This window comes from Rhagoletis zephyria, unplaced genomic scaffold (assembly GCF_001687245.7).
Source record: "Rhagoletis zephyria isolate East Lansing unplaced genomic scaffold, Rhagoletis_zephyria_1.1 Rzeph_scaffold_01478, whole genome shotgun sequence".
Classification (NCBI taxonomy): domain Eukaryota; kingdom Metazoa; phylum Arthropoda; class Insecta; order Diptera; family Tephritidae; genus Rhagoletis; species Rhagoletis zephyria.
The window spans coordinates 69,966-85,641 of NW_016158562.1; the positions used below are offsets into that span (position 1 = coordinate 69,966).

At 37.4% G+C, this 15,676-nt stretch overlaps 1 protein-coding gene across 1 annotated transcript; it reads left to right on the forward strand.

Moving 5' to 3' along the window:
* Window positions 1-10,677: 10,677 nt before the first annotated feature.
* On the forward strand, window positions 10,678-12,020 carry LOC108364148 (uncharacterized). Its single transcript, XM_017617725.1, has 3 exons — window positions 10,678-11,030; window positions 11,364-11,511; window positions 11,567-12,020. Exons 1-3 carry the CDS (start codon window positions 10,680-10,682, stop codon window positions 11,689-11,691), a joined length of 624 nt encoding a protein of 207 aa, XP_017473214.1. The 5' UTR covers window positions 10,678-10,679; the 3' UTR covers window positions 11,692-12,020.
* The last annotated feature ends 3,656 nt before the right edge of the window (window positions 12,021-15,676 follow it).

Consider the following 15,676-nt stretch of genomic DNA (forward strand, 5'->3'; position numbering starts at 1 on the left):
AAAAAGAAGTCTGATGAGGAGATGTGGTGATCTCCGAAATAGTGCTATAACTTCTACCGCTTAGACTTTGTTGCTTTTTCAATTTTTCCTAATAAACAATCGTGGTACAAAGCTCAATAAAAAATATTAAAAACAAAATTTTAATAAGCCACAATAACATTGACAAATACAAATTCAAACTTATTTTTTCTGTATCGGGATACTTCCGCCTGCTGATCTTACGGTAAAGGATCTGTCGACTTGTTTGCCTTGCTTGACGACCGTTTGCTTAATGAAGTTTTTATTGGCACCAGTGTTGACAATAAAATCTAAGGGGCGGCCGTCAGGGAGTACGTACTCTAAGTAAGGTACGCTAGATGGCCGTTGGATAAAAAATTGTCCTCCTGTGCCTCCTGTGAAGTCTGCAAGTAGTTAGTCACTTCGTCATTGTTATCGTCCGTCTCTATGTTGAACAGCTTTTGCTGTTTCCGCGGAAGATTAACTGATCTTGCACCTCGTTTAAAGGGATTCGGTCTATTCATTTAGTTCACTTTGCGCGATTGGACCGACTGGTCCACGGTCATCGTCTCGACGGGTGGCTAAGAGGTTGACGGAGGATCTCACCTATTAGTAGTATGTCCAACTCGTTTTTCAAAGGGATGTCGTCGCTCTTGGGGACGCCGTGTTATCCTGGGTGGAAGTGGAGGCGCCTTGTTACCATCCAAACCATGCATGCGATCTGGCATGGTATTCATCGGTGCGACAATACGGTTATTATACCGAGCAGTGTGTACCGTGTAGTTCCTGAAATTTGTATTCTGTATCTCGAGGCACCTTGAGCATGCCTCAGGTAGATTCTTAGGACGCTGAACCAGGAGCATCTTTGAAAGATCCCCATTCAATCCACAGATGAACACATTAAGCGCACGATTTCTGTACGTATCTATTAGTACCTGCACTGTCTCCTGAGAGTATTTCTCAGTTTTGAGTTTATTTATAATTAAAGCAAATTAGTGATTCACGGCTCCATAGAAGTCATCGAGCCGCGTATCCTTTTGGGGGGGTTGGTGGAGTTGGTACTCCAAGGTGCGTATGTCACGTTTGTCAGCGTAATGGAGTGATAGACACTCCTTAATGGCAGTCCAGTCAGTGTCAAAAATGCTATAGGATATGAGGGCAGTATCGGCGGTCCCTCGAATCCTTTGTCGAATGTGCTGTAAAATCGCACGATAGATTGGCTTACCCTTTTCCAGCTCGAAATCAGTAAGGATACTCTCGACCGCATGCACTCATAACACAAACATAGTTGGATTACCGTTAAACACCTGTAGCTCCTTCACAGAGTCTGGAAGTCTCGAGATATCCCTATGTCCCGCCTCCGTTGCTGGAGGCTTCCACTCCATTTAGCTGCGGAGTAGCAGCTTCTATCAAAGCGATCCTGTTTTGAAGTGTGTCCAAGCTGTCCTGAAGCGAATCCATCCTGGAAATAAACAAGGAAAAATATGCAGACGAAAAGTGGTTATTTTTACTCACAACACTGCAAGGATCATTTATTTGTCACTTGATTATTTTTTGATTAGTTTCACTTAAGCACTTTAATAGCTTTTTGATATTTTGTTTACTGGCTTCTTTTAGATAGCCTTTTACCTAATTTTTGTTTTTCACTTTTATTTGGTATAACTTCATTCCACTTTTCACAATCACTTAATCACTGATTTGATTATCCCGATTTTATTTTACTACTAACACTACTGGTCCCTGCCCGGGCGCCAGTTAAGGACTGAAGGTCCTGAATAACTAAAAAAACTAAAGGGCCAACTTGCCCTGGAATTAAAAGAGGTAATTTAAACGTTATAATAAAAGTACTTTATTGAGATAAATAAATAAGCCTAATTGACTATAGTAACACCCCGATGCAACTGCCGCTGCTCCGAGTTCTGCCGCCCTTTATAGCCTGTTCCGCTGCCGTTGTTCTATAGGCAGACATAGGCGACGTCAGTGAGCCGCCTTGGCCTTGAATTCCCACAGGTAACTTGGAATATGCAACACACCGATTTCACAACCGTGTGAAATGAAATTATGCTGACACCGCTGTAATGCCTATTGCATTGGCTCCGTTATACTAATGGTTGCGTAAGCATTAGCCAGAGGTACTAACTGTGGCTGACGGTTCCCATAGGTGTCTGATAACGTTGTGCAATATTANATGGTATTCATCGGTGCGACAATACGGTTATTATACCGAGCAGTGTGTACCGTGTAGTTCCTGAAATTTGTATTCTGTATCTCGAGGCACCTTGAGCATGCCTCAGGTAGATTCTTAGGACGCTGAACCAGGAGCATCTTTGAAAGATCCCCATTCAATCCACAGATGAACACATTNCTGACATGGCGCACGTGTATTGCTGGACTGTGGGAATGCAACATGTTGGTGACGGCGGATATGTTAACTTGTATATGTAACTAAAAATCGTATTTATGCTCGAATCTATTTCATTATCGAAATATATGAATTCACATATCGATTGTCCTCTGCAATAACGAGACAACTCAAAATTCAAAAAATCAAATCGCTTATCACTGTCAAGAGGCTCATGTCTCTAATCCTTGGCTAACCCATGTCTAATCCTAACTGAAGTAAGTAGTAAAGATTATACATTGATAAGTCAATGATTAAAGACATGAGCCACTTAACAATATTACGAGTTTTTATTTTTTGAATTTTGAATTGTGTCGTTATTGTAGAGGACCATCGATATATTTATGAAAAAAGGAAAAGATACATATGTATGTATACTTTTTCACGAACATACTGTTTACGAACAGCTGTTCCTTATCTATACTAATATATATTTTGAAAGCCATTTTTTTTCTGTTCGCAAAGCACGAGATCGGCTGTACCGATTTTTTTGAAATTTTGATTATAGGGTCTGGATGGGCTTCTCATTGTCTTAGGCAAAAAAAAAAACGTTTAAATACTTCTTAAAAATGGAACTGCAGGACTTTAAAGATCCTATAGAATCTAACATACCGCTTTTTTAGAATTTTGGTTGGTAGTAGCAAAAATATGGTTCAATATGCTCTAAAAACAGTCGGTGTAAAAGATGAAAGTTTTTGGTCAATATCTTAAGCTCGCCCAAACAAGTCCATCAAAGTTCAATGTGCTTAAAAAATAAAAATTTAATAAATACATTAATTGACACATTTTTTTTACTAAAATTGCAAGAATCTTCGAAAGTATTAGTCCTACGTAATTTGGTATATTGACCTTTTTTGTAGAGAATCGAAGTAAGCTAAGAAATTTTTTTTAGTACTTGAACTTTGCTTTTTTAGCACTTCGCTTTGCTCGACCGTTCGGACTTCCACAACAAAGCGTGAAGCTTAGAAGGTATGCTACAATAAACGCTTTGACAGCTTCTGCTTTCTCTTTTACCTCCATATTTTATCTGTGTAAAATAGATAACTATGTAATAATATGCATAAATAATAGCAATAATAATTCATATTTACTTAATTTTTGTCATTAAATACAAATGCAAGTGCGCGAGAAAAGATGGATGTAGACAGCTGATTGCCAAAGCGCGCAAAGGTTGAGAGTTGCCCATGATTTTGCTTCGCTTTGCTTTCCTCGCCTTATATTTATCAAGGCTGATATAAAATCATGTGTTAAACTTATCTGTCAAAGCGGAATTATGAAGCGAAGCGAAGCAAAAGTCGTATGTAAACGGCCCTAAGATATTGACCAAAAACTCTCATCTTTCACCCAAATTGTTTTTAGAGCATAATGAACCATATTTTTGCTATTACCAATCAAAATTCTAAAAAAGCGGATTTTCGACCCACGCTAATGCCCACATAACAGCGCTGCTCACCAGGAAATCATAAATAAGAGCGTCCTCTGCTGTTAATTTTTACGGAATACAGCGCAAAACAAGAGTTATGTATACATATACATACGTGCTAATGTTAACGTTAATGTTGATTCTTATGTTAAAAAAAAAAAAACAAATATGTATCTACAGTTCATGGATAAATAATGTAGGCAATTACATATCTTCTATATATATAAAATAATAGCCGTTTTCGTTGTTCGGAGTTAACTCAAAAACTACAGCATAGATTTCAGTCAAATTCTGAGAGATTATACCTTGCATATATGGTCCTATTATAAGCTACCACAAAAAATCGCTAGGTGGCGCTGGGGTCGAGTTATTTATAAAAGTCGTATTTATGAACCGATTTCGTTCAAATTCAAAACCTGTGCTACTTCCATGATGAGAAATACGTATGCGACCCGCTAGGTGGCGCTGGAGTCGAGTTATTTATAAACATCGTAATTATGAACCGATTTCTTTTAAATTCAAAATGTAAGCTACCCGCATGATGAAAAAAGCATTTGCGATCTTACGGCTACCTCCGATTGACGAAATTGCTCGTGGCGGCCATTAGTACAGCAGTACGACTCAAAAAAGCCAGTTAATTATTATTAAGGTAGATTGTAAAAGTGGCAAATTGACAACGAAAGATTCGACCACATCCGTAAAAAAAGGAACACGGTAGGTATAAAAATGGCTTCATTTGAACGATAATTTAGAGATCACATGACATCTAGTCAATGTACGGGCAAACTTTTCTTCTTATTGAACTTGCAAGATCATAGAAAAATAAAATTATAGTTTAAAAAACTAAAACCTCGCTATTATAATTTCCATTCGTACTGTCATCAGGTATGTAACTTGAGAATAGAAATCGCTGCATCTTTTAGGCGCATCAATATTACATAGTTACATCCCGAGATAATAAAAGGGAGGTAATAATATTACTCTCGGATGAGACCCCCCCTAATGACGACGACCACGGCAAATGTTTAAAGGACTACGATTTGAGGGCATGCACCTGGAATGTCCTGACCCTTAATGGGGAAGGTGCCTCTGCCGGCTGGTTGATGTCCTCGTAAGGACAAAAGCTGACATCACCGCCATCCAAGAAATGCGTTGGACGGGGCAAGGCAAACAATGTCTGGGGCCTTGCGACGTCTACTACAGCTGCCATGTAAAGGAGCGCAAATTCGGAGTTGGATTTGTGGTGGGAGAGAGACTCCGTCGCCGAGTACTGTCGTTCACCCCGGTGGACGAGCGTCTAGCCACAATCCGCATCAAAGCGAGATTCTTCAACATCTCGCTCATCTGCGCCCATGCCCCGACGGAAGAGAAGGATGAGGCATCCAAGGATCTCTTCTATGAGCGCTTGGAGCGCACGTACGAGCGCTGCCCCCGTCATGATATCAAAATCGTGCTTGGCGACTTCAATGCCAGGGTGGGCAAAGAAGGGATCTTTGGAACCACCGTCGGAAAATTCAGCCTCCACGACGAAACGTCCGACAACGGATTGAGGCTGATCGACTTCGCCGGGGCCCGAAACATGGTAGTATGCAGTACTAGGTTCAAGCATAAAAAGATCCATCAAGCTACCTGGCTGTCTCCGGATCGAAAAACGAGAAACCAAATCGATCATGTTGTGATAGACGGAAGGCACGCTTCCAGTGTTTTAGACGTACGCACACTCCGAGGCCCAAACATCGACTCGGACCACTATCTTGTTGCAGCCAAGATACGCACCCGCCTCTGTGCAGCAAAAAATGTGCGCCCAAATATGCAAGGAAAGCTTAACGTCGAAAAGCTGCATTCACAACAGACAGCCAGCGCTTTCGCTACTCGACTCTCACACCTGCTCTCAGAGAGCACTCTTCAACAAACCGACATATGCGAGCAGTGGAACCACATTTCCCGCTCATTAAGTACCGCCGCCGAAGAAGTAGTCGGATTTCAGCGAGCCCGAAAGAACAACTGGTACGATGAGGAGTGTCAGGAAGCTGCAGAGAAAAAAGATGCCGCCTACAGGGCCACGCTGCGATCGGGCGCAACGCGCGCTATGTGGGACCGCTATAGGGATCTGAAGAGGGAAGCGAGACGTATTTGCCGCAACAAGAAGAGAGAGGCAGAAATACGTGAGTGCGAAGAGCTTGAAATGCTGGCCGACAGGAGGAATGCCCGAAAATTTTACCAGAGAGTTAGGCGACTTACGGAAGGTTTAAAGACCGGGGCGCACTCCTGTAAGAACAATAATGGCGACCTAGTAACTGATGTCCAGAGCGTACTTAAATTATGGAGGGAACACTTTTCCGCCCTACTAAATGGTAGCAGCACGGAAAGTTGTGGAGAAGAAGAACCCAAGCCCGCAGTCGATGATGACGGAGTCGACGTTCCACCGCCTGACTATGACGAGGTACGTATAGCAATAACGCGGCTGAAAAACAACAAAGCCGCTGGAGCTGACAGCCTGCCAGCTGAGCTATTCAAGTACGGCGGCGAGGAGTTGATAAGGTGCATGCATCAACTCTTGTGCAGAATATGGTCAGATGAACGCATGCCCGACGACTGGAATTTAAGTGTGCTCTGCCCAATCCACAAGAAAGGTGACCCCGCCATTCGCGCCAACTACCGCGGGATCAGCCTTCTAAGCATAGGTTACAAGGTCTTATCGAGCGTATTGTGCGAAAGACTGAAGCCCACCGTCAATGAACTGATTGGGCCTTATCAGTGTGGCTTTAGACCTGGCAAATCCACCATAGACCAGGTATTCACAATACGCCAAATCTTGGAAAAGACCCGCGAGAAAAGGATCGACACTCACCACCTATTTGTCGACTTTAAAGCCGCTTTTGACAGCACTAAAAGGAGTTGCCTATACGCCGCTATGTCTGAATTTGGCATCCCCTCAAAACTCATACGGCTGTGTAAAATGACGTTGAGCAATACCACCAGCTCCGTCAGAATTGGAAAAGACCTCTCCGAGCCGTTCGCCACAAAACGGGGTTTCAGACAGGGCGACTCCCTTTCATGTGACTTCTTTAATCTGATGTTGGAGAAGATAATAAGAGCTGCAGAACTGAACCGCTCAGGAACAATTTACTACAAGAGCGTGCAATTGCTGGCTTATGCCGATGACATCGACATCATCGGTAACAAAAACCGCGAAGTCTGTTCTGCCTTTTCCAAGTTGGATAGGGAAGCAAAGCGCATGGGTCTGGTGGTAAACGAGGACAAGACGAAGTATCTCCTGTCATCAAACAAACAGTCAGCACATTCGCGCCTTGGCACCCACGTCACTGTTGACAGTTACAATTTCGAGAAAGTAGAGAATTTCGTTTACTTGGGAACCAGCATTAACACCGATAATAATGTCAGCATTGAAATCCAACGTAGAATCACTCTTGCCAACAAGTGCTACTTTGGACTGAGTAGGCAATTCAGGAGTAAAGTCCTCTCTCGACGTACGAAAACCACGCTCTATAAGTCACTCATCATGCCCGTGCTGGTATATGGCGCAGAAGCATGGACAATGACAACATCCGATGAGGCGGCTCTTGGAGTGTTTGAGAGAAAGATTTTGCGGAAGATTTACGGTCCTTTACGCGTTGGCGACGGCGAGTACCGCAGACGATGGAACGATGAGCTGTATGAGCTTTACAACGATATGGACATAGTGCAGCGAATTAAAATACAGCGGCTCCGCTGGCTTGGTCATGTCGTTCGAATGGACACCGACGCTCCAGCTCTGAAAGTATTCAACTCGGAACCCGCTGGTGGTAGCAGAGGAAGAGGGAGGCCCCAACTCCGAGGGAAAGATCAGGTGGAGAAGGACTTGGCTTCACTTGGCGTTTCCAATTGGCGGCAGTTGGCACAGAGGAGAAACGACTGGCGTGCTGTGCTGAACTCGGCCAAAATCGCTTAGGCGGTTACAGCGCCAAAAAAGAAGAAGAAGAAGAGAATAATATTACGCTTGGCAGAGATCTCACAAGTGGAAATAAGACCATCAGTAAAACTCATGACATCAAAAGGAATTAGTATTCCATATGGTATCACAGCGCTACTATTCTCGGCCTACGTGTGAGGAGGATTCTGCTCTTTATTCATTTCAATTTAAACTAAAAATATTTACTTTGCAGGCCGCTTTTACTTTTAAACGCTTTTTTTTGTATTGGCTAACGCAAAAGATCTTACTAAGCGCCGCGAAACAAGCGGGCATTGGCTAGTGTATGTACCCTTCAGGCAAGCGGTGGCAATTTTTCCCGGCGTGTCAGTTGATAGAAGAAAATGTTGCCACTATTAGACTCACTCCTGGTGATGCAGGTGGTGGTAATTCATTTCTGGTCACATTCAACAATCGTTAATACGGTCGAAAAAAGCCGACTGAACATCAAAAGTACGACGCCAGCGTGATAAAAAAAAACGACGTCGTAACAATCACGCGCAGAACTTGAATTTGGTACATATCTGCACCAGTGAGCATGCGCCGACGAACAAAATTTCATGTTCGGCGTTGCAAATAAAACATTTGTTTGGCGCAACACTCTTAAATAGCTGATGAGTAAGTGACGCATTTTATCGAAAACGAGAATCCAAAATAGTAATTTTCAAGTGTTGTGTGATTTACGTATGTATTAAATTTGTTGAGTTCTACAAAAGTTGTCGAGTGTTACACGTTTTATATTAAACTAAAACAAAATGCTGGGAAGCCGCGGTAACTTAAAAAGGTTAGTAAGTAATAAAAAGAAAGAGTTTGTGTCTAAACTTCTGTACAAGCCGCCATGTGAGACATTGGAGACTCCACTGGCAAACAAAGCGCTTGTGCAGGAATCAAATTTACAATCAAGTGGAAATTTCGTACCAGAGAAGGAGCCGGTTAGTAGTTTGTGTACAAAAGATTTAAAGTGAAAATTAAAAGATTGGCACTAAAGTACAGACCTAGTAGAGAGTGTTGCAATGATTTGCTTGGAATTCTTGCCGAAGAAAATCTCGATGTGCCAAGTGACATTAGAACCCTTTTACCAAAAACGGCAAACTTTACTATAAGATGTGTACCTCCAGGATTCTATTCCCATTTTGGTATTGAGAATCAGTTAATGTCTATATCTAATTACTTTTCCGAAAGCGATGAAATAGTTTTCGACATTAATGTGGATGGAATAGCCCTATTTAGAAGCTCCAGGGTGCAGCTATGGCCCATTTTGATTAGAATCGTTAACTTTAAGATAACTTCTATATTACCCATTGGAGTATATGTTGGGAAGCAAAAGCCGAGTGATTTAGATGTTTATTTACTTGATTTTGTTGAAGAAATGACTCGCCTATCACAAACTGGAATTTGCACTGAAAACAAAACAGTTCGCCTTACATTAAGAGCTGTGGTTTGCGATGCCCCAGCTACTTCATTTATATGTGGCACAATTGGGCACACATCCTCTTACGGTTGTTCCAAATGTACGCAAGTAGCGAAGCAAATTGATCACGTTTTAACTTACAGTATAGATTCAGGCCCACTGATTTCCGATGAAGATTTTAAGGAAAGGCGGCTAAAATCTCACCATCAAAAAACTTTTCGTTCCAAAATGTCTGCTTTGGAAAAAATTAATCTTAATATGGTAAGCCAATTGGCCCTTGACAGTATGCACTTGGTAGACTTAGGAGTGGTAAGTAAATTTCTGATGCGTTTGTTAAATAACAAAATTAACTCGGAATATAAAGTGTCAAAAGAGAATATCCTTAATATTTCTAAGGATTTAAAATCCCTTCGAAAATATATTCCATTGGAATTTTCTCGCAGACCGCGTGGCTTCGAAGATATTGTGCATTGGAAAGCCACGGAATTTCGGCAATTTTTGCTCTGTACGGGTATTTTAGTACTAAAAGGAAGCATTCATAATGAGTTTTTTTATGAATTTCTCCTACTGCCCTGCTCATGCAGATTGTTATCATGCCCAAAAAGCTACGAGCGAAATATAAAACTTTGTCAGGATATGCTGAAGCTGTTTGTGCAAAATTTTCCAGTAGTGTTCAAGAAAAAAAACGTGAGTTTTAATGTGCACAGCCTTTTGCATCTCACACACTGTGCAAAACAATTCGGAATTCTGCAAAATTTTTCAGCTTACAACTCTGAAAATTACTTGCAAATTTTAAAAAGTTACGTTAAAAAAACCAAACACATATACTGCAACAAATTTACAACAACGTTTCCCGCGAAAAGCCTAATATACAAACTCAACAAAATCGAATAAAGCTAGTCACGTAGGAATATATTTGTAGCGTCGAGTTTTCCGACAACTATTGTTTTATTGAGCCTAATATACCTTTCCAAATAGCAGCTTTCAATAAAGAAAAAAAAACTTGTAATAGGAAAGCGACTTTTAAATCCAACGGCTTTTTTTGAGGAACCTATACATTCATTTAAATATTTAGGGATATGTTTGATCAATTTAAATCACAGCAGCATAGACGAAAGTTTTCTTCTATCCCAAATCAGATGTAAGTGCATAGGTTTACCTCACCAGGATAAAATTGTCTTGATTTCAATCTTACATGGCTGCTTTTAAACTCAATAAAAATTTAATTTTTATTTAAATTTACAAATAACTAACCATTATAATTTATTTATTTCAAAAATGGAAAAACGGCCATCAAAGTACGTTAAACTCACGAAGGCAAACGTGGAAACACAAGGTAAATATTGGCAATAAAAATGTACTTTTATTACAAATTCATTATAATTTTTCTGCAGATGAACACCGGTGTGAGAATTGCTTGAGATTGGAAGAAATATTTGAAACAAAAATAGATGAGAAATTTCAGGAAATAAAAGGTATGTATATAAACCTTTGTAAGAATTTAAAAAAAAACTTTTTTAGTTCTATATTTTCAGATTCAATACCTCAACTTCATTCATTCGTAACGGAGGAACTAAAAAGTATGCACTTTTTAAATTTTTATGATATGAAAAAATTAGAACTAAATTTTTTTTTCGATTTTTCAAATTCGACCACACATCAAAATACGGTTGTGATGGAAGCATTAGCTGAACAAAATATTCTTACAAAAAAGCTATTAATTCAAGAAACAGAGAGCTCAACCATATCGGGTGCATTCCCCATAAAAGACGACGACACGCTCACAGAATTGGATGAAGATATAGACGAATCCAACACTAAAAGCTATGTAAGCACTTTAGTAAATGTTTTAACAAGTGTACATATTTCGGCAATAATTTTTCGTTCTTTAACAAAAACAGTAGAAATCCAGATTTCAAACTTTGTGCAAAATATGAAACAATTCAACAAATTTTCATCAAAATTTCAAGGTTTTTAAATTTTGCACAAAGTTTGAAACCTGAATTTATTTGGTTTTTGTTAAAGAACAAACAATTCTTTTATAAAAACTTAAATAAAATTAAATAAAACAAATTATTATCGAAATATTGTTGGGCTGCTACTATTTTGACCGCTGTCACTTTTGTTCCTTAATATTAATTTTTTGTTTTGTATTTTGTAGGTAAATATAGTGAAACAAATTATTGCCAATAATTTACAGAAAAACATTGACTTGATTTCCGAGCCGGAATTCATTTATGAGTACATCACGGACGGTAGTCATGGAAAGAAGCGGTTGAAGGACTTCAAGCTGTATAAAGTCGTCAAAGGTTTGTTAAAGTAAATTTTGCAATGTTATGTGTACTTATATTTATTTATTTTAAGATGCTGTTTCAACGTTATATGGTGTAGAAGAGGCTGAGGAGAAGATTCGAAGGGCAATCCATCTGTCGAAAAAGCGCTATTTGAAAAAAATACTTATAAGTAAACGAAACCAAAGTGACAATTAAAGTAATCTTATACTGTCACTTACAAAAGAAAGCATGGAGTGAATTTTTTACAATAGTTATTGAAATTATATCAAACTGTTTTACCAGAGTTTTTAATTTTTCATTTCGTAGGTACTCAGTTTATAGCCCCTTTAACCTTTTTTGGTGACAGAGTTAAGCATTTCCTTCCATATAAAAAAAGTTTGTAATTGGTTATATGGAAGAAAAAACTCGATCCCTCAGCAAAAAAGAAGTACTAAAAAACAACGTGAGTTTGAGCTACCTTACCTTGGACTTTTTCGTAATGAAATTGAATGGGCTATAAAACTGCGTACCTATAAAATTAAACACTAAAAATTCTGTTTAAGCGTTTGAAATATTTGATGAAAATTTGTTGATTTTTTTTTATATTTTGACAAGTTCGAAAATATTATTTTATTTTTTTTTATTTTATTCCATTACATTTTTTTAATATTGTAAAAAAATCACTGTGTATTCATTATTTTGTGAGTGACTTATTTAGTAAGGTTACCAAATATTAAAGTTCCATGGGTATGTAAATTTAAAAATGAATTTTTGTATTTCAAATTCTTTCATAATTAGTTGTATGCAAGTGGTTCGTGTAATATCTTAACTGACGTCAACATACAATTTTAATCTTACTTAAAATATTTATTGGAATTCTTAAATTTTATTTAATTTAATGAGTTATGTTAAGTTTTTTTTTTTTCAAAAATGTATTTTTTCACCCACTAAACCTGCATACATACTTGTTTTTTTTTTTAAATATTCACAATATTATGCAAGCTATATTTTTTTATATATGTTTTTTAAATATGGCACATGCTGTAAACAAAACCATATAGATCAAAGTTTCAAACTGTATACAAAATTAAGGAAAATTTATCGAATTTTCATAAAAATTTTAAACGTTTCACTCACATTTTTAAAAATTTCTGGTATGCAGTTTTATAGCCTATTTAATTTTAGTATAACAATGTACAAATTTTAAGTGGCTTCAAAATCGCGTTGAATTTTAATAATTTGTTTTCTGGCAGCTTTACGTATTTTCTTCCATAAAAAAAAAAATCGCTCATATCTTGTATGGAGTTAAATGCTAAGAGCTGTCGCACAAAAAATATTAAAAATCAATGCTATTTTAAAGCCACTTAAAATTTGTACATTGCTATACTAAAATTAAATAGGCTATAAAACTGCATACCAGAAATTTTTTAAAAAATGTGAGTGAAACGTTTAAAATTTCAATGAAAATTCGATAAAATTTCCTTAATTTTGTATACAGTTTGAAACTTTGATTTATATGGTTTTGTTTACAACATAGGTCATATTTAAAAAAAAATATATATAAAAAAAAATATAGCTTGCAAAATATTGTGAATATTTAAAAAAAAAACAAGGGTGAATACAGGTTAAATGGAGCGAGTGTATGTATTCAGGATGTCCCAAACCTCCGCACTTTATTTTTAAGGATGAAAAGAGATTTGGAGTGGAAAGTTTATTTAAATTTTCAAATATTTTTTAATTGCAAACGTTTAAGTTGAGAGCGAACGACAAAGCTGTGTTTGCTCAACAAATAATTGGATTAGGAGGCGTTATACAGTAAAGTTCAAATGAACCTTCGACTCCAAATTTCGAATTCTTTTCACCTTCAAAAATAAAATGCGGAGTTTTGGACACCCTGTATATACATATGTATATATAACATTCAGTCTTGAGATGTTTATGAAACTGAGTTAATTTTGAGAATTTAATCAAACTTGTGTACATTCTAAAGCTAGCGCAATGGTACAAATAAAGGGTTGCATATAAAATGTTTGGAGAAATCAGAGTTTCTATGGGATGAGGTATGTAGATGCTCGTAACTGGCACCGTAATCTTCTCTTTTATACCAATCACAAAACCGGTATAAAAGGACCTGTCAAAGGAGAGGTTCACTCAAATTATCACAGTTCTGCCCCAGAAGTCTCTATGTGGTGGAAATTGGTCACCTCCAATGACAACCCCGTGTTAAAGTTGACGCTCGTTTTCATATATAAGAACCGGAACTAAGACCGGTATATTCTCCATGTGACCGGTATGTGATATGTCAAGAACCGGTAATTTTGCCTGCAGGGTAATTTCGAATCACCAACAACGAAAATGAGAACAGTTTTTAGAGTTCTATCAAGTTTGCAGCACAGTTAGGAATTTGAATTTTAATGGTTTATGAAGTATGAGACATACTACTTAAATAAAAACTTAACGACAAATATTTAAAATGAAAAACATTGGAAATTAAAAAAAAAATCACTGCATAACTACACATTTCGGGTGCTCAGTGATATATTTACGTATGTACTACAGTATCGTTCATATCAATAGCACCCCCATTTGAAAGTGGGATTGTTTACCACTATTGTTTATTTTTTTTTCTGATTAAAAAATCAAAAGTTTTGATGAAAAATCGTTAAATTTAACTTTGTTTTGTATAAAGTTTAAAAACACGCATGACCATATTCTTATAAAATAATAAAAAACAAATTTTAACTCTCAATATACTGTGACTACTTAAAAAAGAAATGGTCTACGCAGACTTTTGCTGTTAAGTGTAACTTAACTAAACTTTATGGTTATATTTTGAATTCAATTTTTAGCAGTTGCCCCATAAACTAGAGAATTACATATTATTAAATAATCGAAAACAGTTTGTTATTAGTTCTAGGGTCTAAGAAAATCGAAAAAATACTATAGTATGGTATATTTGTGCATCTTTTGTCAGCTTTCACATGACCAGGATGAGTAACATTGATGACAGCGCAACTAGCAACATATGAGTTTCAACCGTCCAACTCTGTATCCCTTTTGAAGTAGTTCAGAGACAGTTCTGAATTTGTAAGGCGGAACTAGCGCTTTGCCAGACTAGTATGTACATACATAGGTACAAAGCCGTATGCATGTGCGGAGTTTTCATAATCGGAAGTAATAATCGATTGTACCGCATTTCCTCTTACTATGCATATGCCTAAATGTATGCAATCATTTACAATAGCAAGTAAGCACAGGGTGCTTCTAAGGAAATTAAAAATTTTATGCTGAAATACACATGCTAGCCCTTCGAAATTTTCTGCTGGGATATGCTTTACAGCTTCGCAAATTTTACCCCTACCGAAACCAAAGATATATACACATCAAAAAATCACTGCATACCTACACATTTCGGGTGCTCAGTGGTATATCTACGTATGTGCATACAGTATCGTTCATATCAATAGCACCCCCATTTGAAAGTGGGATTGTTTACCACTATTGTTTATTTTATTTATCTGATTAAAAAATCAAAAGTTTTGATGAAAAATCGTTTAATTTAACTTTGTTTTGTATAAAGTTTTAAAACACGCATGACCATATTCTTATAAAATAATAAAAAACAAATTTTAACTCTCAATATACTGTGACTACTTAAAAAAGAAATGGTTAACTAAAATGTATGGTTATATTTTGAATTCAATTTTATACGTACGTATAAATGTATAAAAGTTACATTAATGTTACCAATAACGACTTTTTTGGAAATATTTTAGCAGTTGTCCCATAAACTAGAGAATTACATACTATTAAATAATCGAAAATAGTTTGTTATTAGTTCTAGGCTCTAAGAAAATCGTAAAAATACTATAGTATGGTATATTTGTGCATCTTTTGTCAGCTTTCACATGACCAGGATGAGTAACATTGATGACAGCGCTACTAGCAACATATGAGTTTCAACCGTCCAACTCTGTATCCCTTTTGAAGTAGTTCAGAGACAGTTCTGAATTTGTAGGGCGGATCTAGCGCTTTGCCAGACTAGTATGTACATACATAGGTACAAAGCCGTATGCATGTGCGGAAGTACTAATCGATTGTACCGCATTTCCTCTTACTACGCATATGCCTAAATGTATGCAAACATTTACAATAGCAAGTAAGCACAGGGTGCTTCTAATGAAATTAAAAATTTTATGCT